General features: G+C 41.0%; 2 protein-coding genes across 3 annotated transcripts; one reads left to right on the plus strand and one right to left on the minus strand.

The window, feature by feature from the left end:
• The first annotated feature begins 1833 nt into the window (after positions 1-1833).
• On the plus strand, positions 1834-4606 carry gpr101 (G protein-coupled receptor 101). Its single transcript, XM_080465837.1, has 2 exons — positions 1834-1923; positions 2046-4606. Exon 2 carries the CDS (start codon positions 2332-2334, stop codon positions 3721-3723), a length of 1392 nt encoding a protein of 463 aa, XP_080321963.1. The 5' UTR covers positions 1834-1923; positions 2046-2331; the 3' UTR covers positions 3724-4606.
• Positions 4607-5425: 819 nt separating this feature from the next.
• On the minus strand, positions 5426-15176 carry tm9sf5 (transmembrane 9 superfamily protein member 5). Of its 2 annotated transcripts, XM_080465799.1 has the most exons (18): positions 14865-15176; positions 14245-14312; positions 14067-14160; positions 13840-13967; positions 13181-13310; positions 11553-11680; positions 11334-11448; positions 11162-11241; positions 10945-11050; positions 10571-10621; positions 10020-10152; positions 9479-9598; positions 9299-9356; positions 8966-9125; positions 8706-8857; positions 8478-8589; positions 8191-8362; positions 5426-6687 (listed from the first exon to the last, which is right to left on the minus strand). In XM_080465799.1, exons 1-18 carry the CDS (start codon positions 15000-15002, stop codon positions 6620-6622), a joined length of 2013 nt encoding a protein of 670 aa, XP_080321925.1. In that variant the 5' UTR covers positions 15003-15176; the 3' UTR covers positions 5426-6619. The 2 variants fall into 2 exon arrangements, with proteins under 2 accessions (XP_080321925.1, XP_080321926.1); XM_080465800.1 differs by lacking the exon at positions 10571-10621.
• Between the last annotated feature and the right edge of the window lie 809 nt (positions 15177-15985).

Consider the following 15985-nt stretch of genomic DNA (forward strand, 5'->3'; position numbering starts at 1 on the left):
TATTGTTTTAGACATGTAGTCACTTTTAGCTTCAGAACAATTCAAAGTTGCATTTCCTGCCTCATCCTGCCAGAGGTTGAATAACACAGCCCGGAAGAGTTGAAACATAGTTGAAAATAGCTCACTTAATATTGCATTATATGTCAATTGTTTACTTTTGATCTGCAAAAGAGGGAGTAACGAATATGCGCTACCGCCTCTGTATTTTCTGCCTAGTGTGAATCAGACAGATCGGTGTCAGCTGTGAGTCAGCGTTACAACACTCTGTAAATATTAGTGGACAATCGTCCATAGTGACAGGTCTCACAAACACACAGGGATAAAACAAAAAAAAAAAAGAATGAGAGAGAAGGATGTGCTTAACTTGATTATATGCGTTTGTTTTAACTTGCACTGTCCTGCTTCTGAACAAACAACTTCAAAAAACATATGAGGATTTTTTTATTTTTTTGCCTTGAATTAAATAGCACATTGTGGTTCAAGATAAGGGCTACATAGTAGAGCAGTGGTTAGTGCTTTTGCCTTGTGAGAGGGTCAAATACAAGAGTTTCTTTGTGGCGTTTTCATGTTCTCAGTCCAAAATGCTGTGAGGCTAATTGGTGACCCCATAAATTTCCCCTCGGTGTGACTGTGAGTGTGTGTGGTTGTCGCTCTGTGTGTTTGCCCTGCGACATTGCCCTCGCACATGGTAAAGGGATTTCACTTATATAGCACTTTTTCAACTGCTTGAGCAGTCCCCAAAGCACTTTACACTACTAATCACATTCACCCATTCACACGCTAATGGCTGCCATGCAAGGCGCTCAATCCATCAATTGGGAGCAGTTCAGTGCCTTGCAATTGTCTTCCAATTGGGAGATGACAGCTCAGTCCACAGCTTGGCTCCAGCATCCCGTGACCCTGACCAGGATGAAGCAGTACAGAAAGATGCTCAGAGATATGAAAATAAGAATATTAAAGAATAAGAACTGTTAACATATTAAGAATAATGAAAAAAATGTGAATTCATCTTTATGATGCTTCTCATTCGACATAAAGGGTATATAAATCCAAAACCCACACAACTGAGTCCCTGCCTGAAGAAATCTAGTGATCTACTAGGTTATTCTTTAAACAAACCATATGCAGGTCATTTAAAAAAGCTCTGTGTGCAGAATGCTGGGATGTTTGCCATGCAGGACTGACTTCATAAGTCCTGTTTCGTCCTCTGCCCTGACAAGCGTCTATTATGTGAAGATCACATAAGCAGCGGTCTGATTGAATCACTTGTTACCAAGGAGATCCTGAGGACTATGCGTACGTGGAAATCCAGCCTTTTGTGCTTCTGGGAGAAGTAAAATCTATCAAGGATAGATTTTTTTTTTTTTTTTTTGTATCAACCAAATGTACTGTGTAGTAGGATAGGAAATGTGTCCAGTAGGATATTCTTTACATGCATGTATTCCACCAATTAGAGGGATGGGTTAATTGAACACAGCGTTAAAAAAAAAAAAGAAAGGAGAAAAATGTAGCTGGATGATGATGAAACGCACAAAATGGGAAGCGGGGATGGGAGGGGGTCGGTGACAGGCTCCGGCTGGGGTTGGTGTTGGTGGTGGTGGTGGTGGGGTTATTTCTGTGCAGGTGTCCTTGTTATTTCCCTGACACCTCGGAGACAGGACTCGACCGTAAGTAGCCTTAAGACCCGCCGAGCGCGGGATCGGGGGCTGATAAAATAATAAATGTTTGATCTGCCATGAAATCCGAAAAGAGCAGAGACGTTGCGGTGTGGATGAGAGACCCCCGCTGGGTGAAGACGCGCAGCGTCTGCTCGCTGAGCCGTGAAAGCGCGCTGCCATCGACTGGAGCTGAAGGCTGAAACGAGAGGCAGGAGACTGAGCATCCTCCTCCGCCGAAAAACACCGCATGACTGATCATCTGCAGGTATTATACATTAATTAGAGATAAGCATTTGGACATTCGCTGTCGAGGCTGGTGGCTTGAACGGTGGCACTTTAACTGTCGGCAAAATGGCTTTTTTTTTTTTTTTTCCCCCCATTGTGCAGATGTGGGCTGCGAGAAGAAACAGGCCTATGCGGTGGCTGAAACGTTCAGGGATTAATCAGTGATCACGATGAACAGGGAATCGGTGTTGATGGTCTGCAGCTGCCCGTGGATGAGTCTCCTCTCCTGGACTGCTGTCATCACATGCTGTGGATGATTTCTAACAAACACATCTTGGATTTCGAAGTCATGGCTCTCAAAGCAAACTAATACCTCTCTTGATGTTCTCCTCATCAAGATGGGACTGACCTGACTTCACGTCGACACTCCGCTGATGTCAGATGAACAATGTCAAGTTCTGAGGAGCCCACGGTGGGCACCAATTTCACCGATGTTCCGCGGGAGCTTGGCGTCTCCAGGGCCGGCCAGGGTCCAGTCTGGTCCTCCACCGCTAACAGTGTGGTGAAGATGGTGCTCATATCTTTGATCGTGTGCGTGTCTTTGTTTGGGAATGTGGTCGTCCTGCTCGTATTCCAGAGGAAGCCCCAGCTGCTTCACGTGGCGAATCGCTTTGTCCTCAACCTCCTCCTCGCGGACCTACTTCAAACCATTTTAGTCATGCCCTTTGTCATCGCAGCCACGGTACCGGGTGTTTGGCCGCTGGACGCTCGGCTCTGCCAGGCTCTGGTGGTGCTCATGCATCTTTTTGCATTTGCCGGGGTCAATACTATCATAGTTGTCTCTGTGGATCGCTACTTGGCCATTATCCACCCTCTGTCGTACCCCACCCGTATGACCCCTCACTTGGGCACAAATCTAATCATCTGCACCTGGGTGCTAAGTTTCCTGCAGAGCACACCTCCTCTCTACGGCTGGGGAGCGATAGACTTTGACCGTCATCACAACATCTGCTCTGTTGTGTGGTCGTCCAGTCTCTCCTACTCTGTTGTGGTGTCCACTTTTTCATTCTGGCTGCCGGTTCTCATCATGCTTGGATGCTACTGGATGGTATTCAGAGCAGCCCGGAGACAGAACGCTCTTGTGCACCCCATACAAACACAATCCTACTCCCAACCTTGCCCACAGGACTTCCAGGGACCGAGCAGTCCACAGCAGCAGTCCCATGTCCAGCCCCAGCTCCAACCCCAGCTCCAACTCCAGCCCCAGCCCCAGCCCCAGCAATCCAGTTCACCCGAAGGCCCTTGCTCATCAAAACGATACCCAGTTCGTATCAAACACAGACGTTTCCATTACCACTGCAAGGCCGCCCGTGTAGTTTTTGTGATCATGGCTTCATATATTTTCAGCATGGGTCCTTACAGCATACTGAACACGATATCTATGAGCACCAGAGCAGCTGTTCCCCCGTGGTTATCCTCCCTTGCCCTTGTACTCTTCTTTTTACAGTGCTGCCTACATCCCTACATTTATGGCTACATGCACCGTAGTGTGAGGAAAGAATTCCTGGCTCTGCTCTGTGGGATTTTCTGCAAGCAGGGCCGCACCAACCAGAGCTCTGCTGTGGAGAGCTGCTTCACTACGACCGAGGGCCGTATGGCAAACCACCCTCACCTGCCCAGCCTGGCCGCTCGAGTCTTCCCTCTTCGAACTTGGGAAGAGTGCACAACATCCTCCTCTCCCACCTTTGAGAGGAAGTCGAGAGACAGCCGGAAAGACACCACCTCCACCAGTATCAGCTCTGAAAGAGAGCTTACGGTCCACAGCAAACGGAGCACATGAGCGGACTTGAATGCTCATTGAACATTATTGCTCTTATTTGAGGAGTTTGCGGTGCTGCGTTCATGCATAAGGTAATATTCTAAACAGTGTGACATAACTCTGGGGTTGTTGACAGTAATACTACCTACCTGATCACAAAAAAAACATTTTGTACTATTTTGTCATAGGGTTAAATGAAGTGATAAAACATCTCATCTGTGAATTTGTGTGTCAAGCTGATTGTGTGTCTTTTCATGTCAGTCCTTTGGTGGATTGCAACCTTCCCATGGCCTCCAGCCACTATAACCCTTATTTGGATGGATTAATGTGAGGTCAAATGTATACGTAAACCTGGTTTGGTAACTGTTCCTTTACGATTGTAGATCAGAACTGGTCGTGAGAAAAAGACTGTTTGTTGATAAATATATATAAATGCTGTTTTAAGAGCTAGAAGCCTCGGAAGTCAGTGTTTGCAGCTGCTGATTTAACCTGTATAAACCGTGTATTTTTTAGATGTATCAAATAATTGTACTGTCACTCTAAATGGGCATTGAAATTGTTCCCAATCCAAACCATTCAAGCTTAACTTGGCCTTGACTTGTCAAAGCAATGTTGGTCATGGTGTTTTTACAGGTTTGCTTTAATTATTGGCCACTGATGTCCCTGATAATTATTTTTTTTCATTTGCAATTTCTGCACAACTACCCAATCCCCTTTAAACTTTGACCCTCCAGGAGGGTCTGGGATATTAAAGTCTTAGTGTGCAAACAATCTTTGTTTGCAATTTATGAACTCAGGGTTTTGCTTTTGGAAATGTTTGTAGTGCCCCTTTGTTGTTGAGCAGAAATTACATGTGTGTGTTTACCTGTCGCAGTGACTTTTCTCATTCTCAAAAGCGCCTTTTAAAAAAAGAAGAAAAAAAAAAAAAGAGTAGAAATGTGATTCATTGTGCCTGTTACAGAACATACAATTGGATAGACACACAGATGTTAGTCCTTTGTTTCTTTTAGCTGAAGCTTAACAGATGTGGTAACATTACCTCAATGTACCACCATATGTTTAGACTCAGTATTCACTGCCTTTGTATTGCCAGGCTTCTTTTTAAGTACTCTTGGTAGTAAAACAAACAAACAAAAAACTATACTAAAGAAACAGATAAATATCATTCCAGTGAACTCTTTGCACCAGTTACTTTGTGTAGGCTGCATGCAGCAACATCTTATGTAACAGATTAATGAACACACTTGTAAAGATACCTCCTGATAATGCAAGGTTTTATATATATATACATATATATATATATATATGCCATGCCAAGGAGAGGTTAAGAGCACACAAATCTGAGTCTAATCTCAGAGAAAGTCAATTCATGGAGCCTAAATGTCTTCATGAGCACAGAGAGATAAAAAAAAAAATATGTGCATTATTTTAAAGAGTGTTGTGTTTGGATTTTGTCAAGTTTTTATACCTTTTAGAAAAAACAAGTATTGTTTGGCCGAGTGATCAGGATGTTTCTGGTGTATTCTTATTAGACTGTGATAGCTGTAATTGAGAAAAAACTAACATTTTTTAAATGGATTTGAAGTCTGGGTAAATCCTGCCTGCAGCATTATAGGTGACAATCAAACTTGTATAATAAATTTGTCAGAATCTCCATTAAAGATTATGTGTATTACATTGTGACAGCACATAAGAGAAGTAATGCTTTAAAGTACATATTTTTGTGACTTGTATTATTTCTGGTTCCTTTATTCAACTTTAATTGCTGTCTGTTGTTTAATAAAAGCAAATTGTATGAAACTTGAGTGCAACATTATACTGTATTCCAAAAATGTGCCAAAAATCACTTGACATTTTTTTTTAGTTACAGCAGTCAATGCAGTGGTAAAGCCACAAGATGAGAATGACTCAGGATTTAACGCACATAAGAAACAGTGATTCATTGACAACATGTTATCAAATGACTTAAAAATGAGTGTAAAGCTTTCGTTGAATTAATTGCATTTATTCATAAAAATGTTATCACCCCTGGTGGTGGCTCCTCACTGCTCGAAGCAAAAAGAAGCAGTGTTGTATGTTGTCAACAGATCCACAAACCACTTATCTAAATGGTGCAAATGCATTTAATTGGCCAGCTCCTGAATCACTTATTGATTAACTGAGAATCTCCTCCATGGCCAAACAAATCAAGCAGGTCATGGAGGGATCGTCCTTTATGAACATTTCTACGATACAGATGTGCTCCTTCACCATGTGTACCCTTCGATGCGATGCAACCTAATATGTAGCTATAAAACTCAAGAAATGGGTGTATCATAGCAATGTCAGTGTTTTATATAATTTCTTAACTGCAATACAGACTGAAGAATTACACCCCCCCATTTCTCAAACCATAAAATCAAAAATAAAGAAAATTTGAAAGAAAACTTCCTTAACGGTGACAATCTTTAAGTAGCACTCTCTCACTTTCTCTCTTCTTTTTACAGTATATGTACAATTTTTTTTCCCCAACATAACAAGTAAAGAAAAAAAAAAAAACATTTAGCCATGAGGGAGTAGAAAAGCAAAATACATAACATTTTACTTTCTTTAGAAAATTAAAGTAAAAACATTTTCCGAAAGCTGCTCACTATCACATCTAAATCATTGAAACCTCAAATGATTTTCAAGGCGCAATTCAAAATATTACTGCTCAACAGTGAACACAAAAGTTTATAGACTTCATCAAGAAAATAGCAACAGGTTGAGGTTTAAAGCACAGAAGAGGACGGGCTCTGTTCTTCAGGGTTTGTTTTTGTTTTTCTGTTATGATAAAAGATGGTTTCAGTTCAGGTCCACTCAGACCAATTTATCACACAAACAGCACTAAGGTAGTCAGCGCTGAGACACCAAGGACTCCAGTCCTTCCCCCGGTCCTCTAGTCCACTTTGACCACACTGTAGATCTTGTTTACAAACCAGAAGCAAGCGAAGAAGCCGATTGTACCTGAAAACGAAAAGCAGGTGAAACAAATAAGAAATGATTGCGCATCTCTACAGTACACAGCTTAAATAAGTTAATGGGACTTTGTTAAACATATTAAACACCCACTAAAAGACCACCAAAATTTTGAAAGCTATCAAATTTATACAGCTCGGAAAGCTTTCGTAGTTGCAGCACTTGTCACAGGAGGAACATGGCTGCCTGAGCTCAGAGTTGAAAAAACGTGGTAAAAATCCTGGATCAATTCATTTGGGTATAAAAGTCCTATCTGACTGCTCAATGGGGGACATGGAGCATAATCCCAAAGCAACGCTGGGATGAGGTGAATAAGATAGACAACAACACAAGAGGGAAATGAGAAAGATTAGGATTATTTAGATCAAAACTGAAAGCAAGGAGGGAAACTGATAATCTTTTCCATGAATCCTTGGATTACTTCTTGGTGATAATCTTTTGACATTTCATCCCTTTCGTACTCGCAGCTCTGTCTTAAGATACTGTCACAGTGCAGCAGTGACGAGCCCAACTTTTATCTGGCCTAATGGCAGAATAGCACCATAAAGTATGTCATCATCCGACATCATGGCATGCTGCATATTTTTAGAAGACATGCAGAGTAGGCGTGTATTCGCCTGTTATCTACTCTTTAACATTATCCCTTTTCCGCATGTTCCCGTGGCATCACTTGAGGTGAGGTGCAAAAAACCCCCCCCAAAAAACGTTGAAAGGGCCAGTGAGAGATGTTGGCACCTCGGCATGTGTCAATCCTTTAACAAGGAGACAAAAGAAGCAACAATGCTCCACTCATCCCAGCTTTGTAACAACATGTGTTAGAGGATCTGTACCACCTCAGACACACAGCTGGATTTCCTGTATGAACAAAGATGTTCGAGAACACTGACAGCATATAGACGTATATTCATCTATAACACAGAGTGAACGTTGGTGGATGTGCCGTTTGATCTACACAACAAAAGAACAAAAACAGGGAGTCCCTGGTGAAACGGGGCTCCTGCTTGTCAAACCCGACAGTAGAAACGATCCCAAATAAGTCTACAAAACAACTTCTGACCAAAAGCGACTCTGACGTCTGTTCAAAAATTCCCTCTGATTATGATTATGCTTCAAAACAAAGGATCTTTTCAAATTATTGCTACTTGACTTCTAGTGCTTAAGAAAAAAAAACACAAGTTCAACAGTGCAAATAGTGTCCTGGTTTATATTTGAAGTTAACAGGATCTTGATTGCTCCTGAAGGTGAACTGGTGTCAAAACACTGAGCAAACAACACCTATGAGGTAACTATGGGAGTGTCTACATTGATCATTTACAATGCATATTGTTCAGAAGGACAACTTTATGTGTACAGACATTTAACTACATTTCGTTAAATAAAGACAAAAAAATGAAATAATGTATTGCACATATACAACATCTTTGCAATACCGCAAATAAAATAAAACACAGAGAGAATGTGCTTATAAGAGACTTTGACAAAAGGCCTCACCTGTGAAGAGGAAGAAGATTAGGACCATAATCATGGTGTATCCAAAGTAGAGTATAGTACTGGCCGCGCCAATTATTTGCAGCTTTGAGAAGAAATAGTGCACGGCGTAAATGAACAGATAGACCGCTGTGAAGCCGCTGGTGAGGAAGGAACGCCACCACCAGTGGTAGTCCTTGACACAAAAAACACAAAACGACACGTTACCATCCCACAATCTGAAGTCGGGATAAGATGAGAACCACAGTTTGATAAATGAGACAAAAATTAAGGAGTTAACAGTCAAGTACCTCGGCACATAGGTGGAAGTAACAGAGCAGAATTGTGGCTTCAGAGCATGTTATCAGGAGAATAATGAAAACCAGGAACAGGAATCCAAACATGTAGTACATCTGATGAGACCTAGAATACAAATCGTCCATGTTAATGTAAATATTACAAGGGAAGTCATTATGTGCTACTGCAAAGACAGGATAAGAATTAGAGAGAGCAGATAAACCACATTCCCAACGTCTTACCAGATGCTGTTAAGAATGAAGAAAAGCTGGATGAAAATGCAACCAAAGGGCAGGATGCCACCCATCACTATACCAGGAATGGGTTTGGTAAAGAAGGATTGCTCAGGAATTTGACGGGGGATCTGGTTTGTTCGCACCGGTTGCTCAATTGCCTGTAGAGAATCAGAGAAAGAGGCAGAATACAAATTCACACACATGCACAGTATTTAATCTCAATACCTTCAGTGAGGCAAATGAGTACATTAAAAGACCAAACTCACAGGTTTCTTGAATCCAAAGTAGGCACCGATAAAGGTGAGGGGCACCGAGATTCCAAACCACAAGGCCAAGATGGCCACCAGCGTACCGAACGGGATTGCCGCCGAGGATCCCTCCACCCACAGAATCAGGTTCATCAGGAAGAAGTCTGCAAATACAATGCTGGAGGGAAAGTTTTGGATGAAGGACAGTGACACAGAGCAACATAATACAAGTGCGAGTGATAGCCTCAGTGTACAGTGTTAGAGAGTTGAATCAGAGAGTGACACCAGCAGTGAAAGGCTGAAATGAGGCAAAACAAGCAGCAGCTAAGCGAACGTGTCAAGTGAGCATACCCGGGGCACAGCAGAGCTGTCAGCAAGACGTTTGTCTTCCACTTCTCGCCTCCGAAAGCTGACAACAGAAACAGACAACAAAGAGATCACGATGGGCAGAGCCACACAGATTGTAACGCTGCCTGAGTGGACACCTAAGATTATAATCTGCCATGAAGAAATCACTAATGACACACTTACTTTTGTAAAGACGAGCGGACACATAGCCAGCAGGAGTACCCAGAAGAACCCAGAGGACCACGGCACATGTCATGAGAGCCCCTCTGTTGGCCGGTGACAGGAATCCGAGACAGGCCAGGACTGCAGAAGACAAACAGTCATCGGTACACTCATCATGACATGTCAGAAAGGTTGTAAATTATAATCACTTAATTTACACAAAAGCTTAAAACAATATTAATATTTGCTGTACTTAAGTTTTCAGAACAGGCACTTGAGTTATTTACACTGGCTTTTTTTTTAAAATTACATTTCACCACCTTATTGAATGTCTTAATATGTTCGCACCCGACCTGTTTTACTGGCTCCGACTCCAATGAAAGGCATCAACATGAGTCACTTCTAAACAAAGCCAGCACTCAACACAGCAACGCACCCTGTGGCAATTTACCTCACTTTCTTTGGATTATTCTTAAGATTTGTCATTCTACTTTTATTAATACAACAATTATTTGTAGTTGAATGTGCTTAACTACATTGGCAACCGTAAAATAGTCCTTACAAAGAGTGATGAAGGTCATGATGAAGATCTGCGTGCCCTGCCCCAGAAACACAGAGAGCAACATCCCTTTCCTCGGGGGACGGAAAACATCTCCGTGCACCTGCTTCCACCCAGACTCTTCCTGTGCGTCCTCCTGGGAATGTAGGCAAACAGCGGTACAGACAAGGAAATGCTTAACATTTGCAAATGATATGAGGGCTCTTAAAAAAAAATAAAAAAAAACACCCAAGAAAAAAAAAAGGATAAATGTTAAATACCCACCAGTCTATATATACATATATTATGTCACCTTGTAGCAGAGAAGAATGAAGCAAAGCCTCAGGGAATGTGTCAAATTCAATGTGGAAAAATATTTCCGTCAGTGAGCTGATTGATTTGAAAATTTTCTAGAAACGTGGGAGTTTCTAGAAATATCAACTTTCAGTTAAAAGACGCCACACCACATTTATATTAATTCTAAGGTGCCCCCACTGCTAAAATCACACACACCCAACCACCTGATTAAATGACTGCGAGAAGGGTTTGTTCGAAAAGCCTTTCAATAAGCTTACATAGTGCACACTGTTTTTTCCCTTGGATGATGGAACCTTTACCAAGTTTTCCTGTAAAGTGCGACAAAACATAATATGGGGTTCTGTGCATCGTCCAATTTAAATGAAAACTTCCCAAAGCAGAATTAAAACATATGTGTGAGAAAACTTGCCAGGCATTGCATAAACAAAAATCTCAACTTCAAGTAAAAGCAATGCAAATATTTCAGTGAAGATCTAATAATTCGCCAACGAGGTGACAAAATGTGTTCAAATCAATACAGTTATCAAATGATAGAGGCTGCTGGCACTGAATGATACTTTGCACGCTGGCAACATGACGGCCTAATGAACATCTCACTCTATGAATCAATGTACAACTTCCATGACAGTACCTGGTCCACCTGGTTGTATCTGGCAATGTCTTTGTGCAGGGTTCTCAGCATGATCATGGCAACCATGCCAGAGAGGAACAGGACAATAACCAAGGAGTTCATGATACTGGGAAAATACAAAGGGTAAGACACTGCAAATACTGAAAAGCTTCAAGAGCCAAGATCGTTTAAAGGAATCGTGCTTTTCTGGCACAAGATATCATGAGTCTTCTCAAACCTGAACCACTGGATGTTGGTGTGAGGCATGGAGACAAGGATGTAGTCCCACCTGGAAGCCCATTTGATGGAATTGTTCTCCTGAAGAAGAATGAAATAGTCTCTAATCTTATTGCTGTCCATAGAAAATGAAATGTGCCACATATAATTAATCATTTAGTTTGGAATCTCACCACAAATGATACGGAGTATGTGTAAACTATCGACACGTCGCTATCAAACTCTCCAGGGACTTCCATCGGGGGGCCTCCTTCACAGTTTGGGTTCTTCGCATCGGCATGTTTGATACTGATGTGCACAAAACACATATCATGCATGTCAGGGCTGTATAACCAGAATATCTTCTTTAAAGACAACGGTGTGTCGTCGATTCACTACCGAACAGCAGTTACCTCTTTGGCTCCAGTGTGGCAGCAACAAGCCGCGCCCCTCTCCAGTCCTCCTGTGCTCCGCTGTGATAGGTGATCTTGATGTCCACGTGGTTGAAAACGTAAAAGGTGTTTTTCTTGTTGAACTCATTCTGACAGAAAAAGAAAGATATATTCAATATCAGGCCCAGAGTGGCTAATCCGAAAGACTGGGACTATTCCACATTTTTTTTAATTTGACTTTGTGTCAGAAGCAGATCCAGTGGTGGGGTGGGGGTGGGGGTGGGGGGGGGGGGTGGGGGGGGGGGGTTCCGTCAGTATAGAAGGAACAGGTGAGCTGTTGTAACAGTGTGTGAACCATCAAGCATTACTTCTAATATATGAGAAGTTCTTCAACAGTAAATTTTTATTAAAAACTGACTTTTTGAGAGCACTTTGACCAGAAGAAACTTGACACATTCATGCTCATGAGCACTGAGGAAGGAATCCTCATGTCTTTGGTCAATGATACTGTCTTAAACAAAGTGGCAGAGACCAGTGCACTGCTCAGGGTTTACTCATGTTTTACTGTCGGTCATGTTGCTTTGAAAAACAGCTCATCATCTGTTTTTCAAAGCAACAAGTTTATTTTTTAATTCTATATTTTGAAGCTAATAACTTCCGTTTTTGTTTCATTTTTAAGGTTTGGATATCTGTTAACACTTATTTGAAATATACATTCTGAAATTATTTAAAAAGGAAAAAAAATTATTGTATAATGTTGGTGCACTTGTGTTGAACTACATTTTCATTATGGAGCAACCCTTACTTGTAATGAATTGGAAATATTTGGGGGGAAAAAACAATGAATTACAAGGCTTTACAGAACAGAGGTATAGACTTCAAATGTAAGATTATAATTACATGATTTTAATAGGTCGTGATCTAAAGTGGGCTGGTCTGACGTATGAAACTCAAGAGTGTAAAATGAGTCCCGTTTCGGCTCTGTTCAATACATGAGTTTGTATTTTTGAGTACATATGTCTATTGTCCTAATATCCATTGCGAGGCCTTTCAAATCAGAACAAGTTGCCTCCGTCCAATGAGGATCTTATATGCTGAACAACTGCAAAAATGGGTAGTTAAATACTTTAATACTCTGTTACAAGAATTCTATGTCATAGATACTGTTATGAAATAAATCACAGTTTAAGTTCTGAAACCAGTCTACCTGGAATGCTTAAGTTGCAGAACATTCCTGACTTGACTGTTTGACAAGTCGAGTTGTCGATTTGGTTCACTCCTTCGTCCTCGTTCAATTAGCAGAAGGAAACATGCTGCTCTACCGGTACTGCTTGTTGAGCAAAGCTGATCAACCTTTCTACGGTTCTTTAGTGACATTGAACTATTCACACAAACATCCCAAGAAAGTTATATCTAATTGGGTCTCGTCACTTATAAAAGGACTGGAAGTTCTTCATTTAAAAAAAATAATAAAATACTTTGTTTTAAAAAATAAATATATAAAAAATCAGGTGAAACACATACAGCCTACATCACTACAGATAACTTACTGAACAGTCAAATACCACTTCAGAATTGAGTGACTGATTATTGAAAACCTTATAAGCTAGATGAAATTAATATTTTAAATGTATAAAAACCAACCGTACATTGATAACACAGGCATCTTTCACTCTGCCATCAGTTGTAACAAGGCAGCCAATGGGGAAGCCGGGGTTGCAGTACTTCTGATCATCTTCCACATCGTAGCACCAAGTCACCGGCATGTTATCAATGATCCTGAAAACAAGTTGGTCAGGTCAGACTTGCAACGAAAACTTACCGTTGTTTTCATGGCTCGAAATTGATTTAAAAAAAAAGCTTTGAATGATTTTTCCTTTAAACAATCAGGATTATATTGGGCTCAATGTTTGCTCAGGTCATCTAAAGGCTGAACACATGTTTAAACATCATTTGCCTTGAAGCCCCCTACCTTTTAGCAATACAGTTGTTAGAAAGCCTATTTTTAATACAGTTAAGCCAGAGCAAGTGCAGACAGACTACTTTGTAATTTGACCTAAGCCTCATCATTCTGGCCATTGCATCAGCTCGGTCTAGATTAACTGAGAAAAGTAGCAAAATGCTGATGTTGGCTTGTGAACGATCGAAGCTGCTCAAGCTTTTTATTAAAAAGATATCTTACAAGAATACCTAAAGGGATGCACTTTGGTCACATATTATCTTTAATAAACAATCAAAAAATCACTTTAAAAAGTAGAAAAACCCCTATACAATTATAGAATCACAGTAATGTTTCTCTTCTACTAACCAGTGGTGCTGATAGTTCAGCTGCATTCCCATTTTGAGAAAATCCAGTTTGGTTATGTCCCCCTTGTTGCCTTTCTTGAACTCAGTTGTGCACACCGGCTTACAGTCCACTTTTTTATTGAAGATAAACTGTAATGAGTGCAGGAAAGATGTGCTGTATTATGCAAGTATACACTACGAAATAAATATGCAACATCTAATCGGCCGACATTTTCTGATAGTACTGACCTTGTAAGGGGACGACTCAATTCGCTCACCAAACAGCACTTGTCCAAGGTTCTCAGTTGGCCTTTTCTCTTGGTCGTCTTTGCAAAATGGGAACCTTTAACATATAATTATATTATTATACAAAAGAGAAAACGGTTGGAAAGCATAGCTATGCACATATAAATTAAACTGTACTTACACATCATACTCGTAAGGCAGAACTGACTCCACTGAGTCCAAGCGGTTGACATAAAGCTGGATCTCTGTCTGTAAGGACAGAAAACCTGTTTCACTGAGTTTACAGGGCAACTTGAAACAAAGCAGCCTCTCAGTCCAGTCGGCTGGATACGATACTGGCTGTGACAAGTCGTTTAGAGGATATCCACAATATATTATACCAGATGGTCTGAAGGTGGTGAATAATAAAGGGTCAAATAGACAATTAAGCCAAACGGAAATAAAGGGATCCATGTTATTTCTTTAACCTGGATGTCATCAGGTAAATTTGGCAGGAAATTTCCGTCAAATGGGAGCGTTAGTGAGTCAATATTTGAGTTGGGCTTAATGATTAAAATCGATGGTCGGGAGTGTAATGAAGCTTCATTACAAATGTGACACCAGCTTCCAAAGTAAACACCACGAGAAACTGAACGTTACTTCACTACGCCGACTCCAGGTGATAGCCGGGGCCTAGGAGGGAATACTGGGAGCTAACGAAGATTGGGGACGTCAACGTGTTAAAACAGAAATGCAAAACATAAATTGTGCAAAATTCCACTGGACTACATATGACATGCAAGTATTATTTAGCGACCATACCTGACAATCGTCGCCACCTTTGCCTTCTTCACAGAAACTCACTGGGGCTAAACCCGGAAGATAAAACGCCGAGCACGAAGAGAAACATGAGATTAGCAAAGGAAACAGCACGGAACCAAAGTGTATCCGCCTCTTCATCTTGACAGTGTGTCTGGGGGGAAAAAATTAGATATACTAGAAGAAGAGAGAGCTCCTTCTACTAAATGACAGTTATATTTTGGTAGCTGTCTCCAGCTAGCTGCGCGGTAGATCTTTCTTGCTCGGCGAGCGACGACTGAGCGGCCAACGTCTCTGACGTCACCGTCCTTCTCCGTCAATTCCCGGAAACGACTCTGCAAAACAAACACTGGGACCTTCAAAATAAATCATCACCACCGCTATGCTGGCTATCAGACATAGACTATGCGATTTAGTTTTGCGTAAATGTACTCTTTGTGTATCTAATTTATTGATTGTGTTGTAGTTTGGGTATAGGTTAAAAATTGTAACTATAATGATAAGGTAGTTATAACTGTTTTCACGATAAAATGCTTTTATTTTGGAAATATGATATAGTAGTCATATGATCCTGACACGGTGGAAGAGTGACGTTGCTTTTTCTTTCCTTTCCTTTTTTTGACTCCTCCATCGGCGTCCTTGTATTTATGTTTCACCTGGACATAAACCTCAAAAATGTGAACTATTCGCAATTCATAACTCTACTTTAACAACAATTCATAATATCCATGTTATAACAACAGTGGAATACCCAGGTATAGAATAGAATAGAATAGAATAGAATAGAATAGAATAGAATAGAATAGAATAGAATACTTTATTAGTCCCAGAGGAAATTTCTTTGAAAGCATTGCTCCACACAGTTTCGAACACAGAGAATATAAACAAGACACAAAAAAGTAATATCGAAAGAATGAAATTAACCAAAACATAGCAAACACTGTTTACAGGGAGGATTTATAGTCTTTATTGCCACAGGAAGGAACGATTTCCTACACACTCTGTTGTGCACCTTGGCGTTATGAGTCTGTTCCAGAAGGTGCTCCTGCTGTTGACCTGGATATCATGGAGGACTGAGAGACATTGTCCAGGATGCACCTCAGTTGGGATCCTCCTCAGTGAGA

The sequence above is a fragment of the Lipophrys pholis genome (assembly GCF_963383615.2).
Source record: "Lipophrys pholis genome assembly, chromosome: 6".
In the NCBI taxonomy this organism is placed as follows: Eukaryota; Metazoa; Chordata; class Actinopteri; order Blenniiformes; family Blenniidae; genus Lipophrys; species Lipophrys pholis.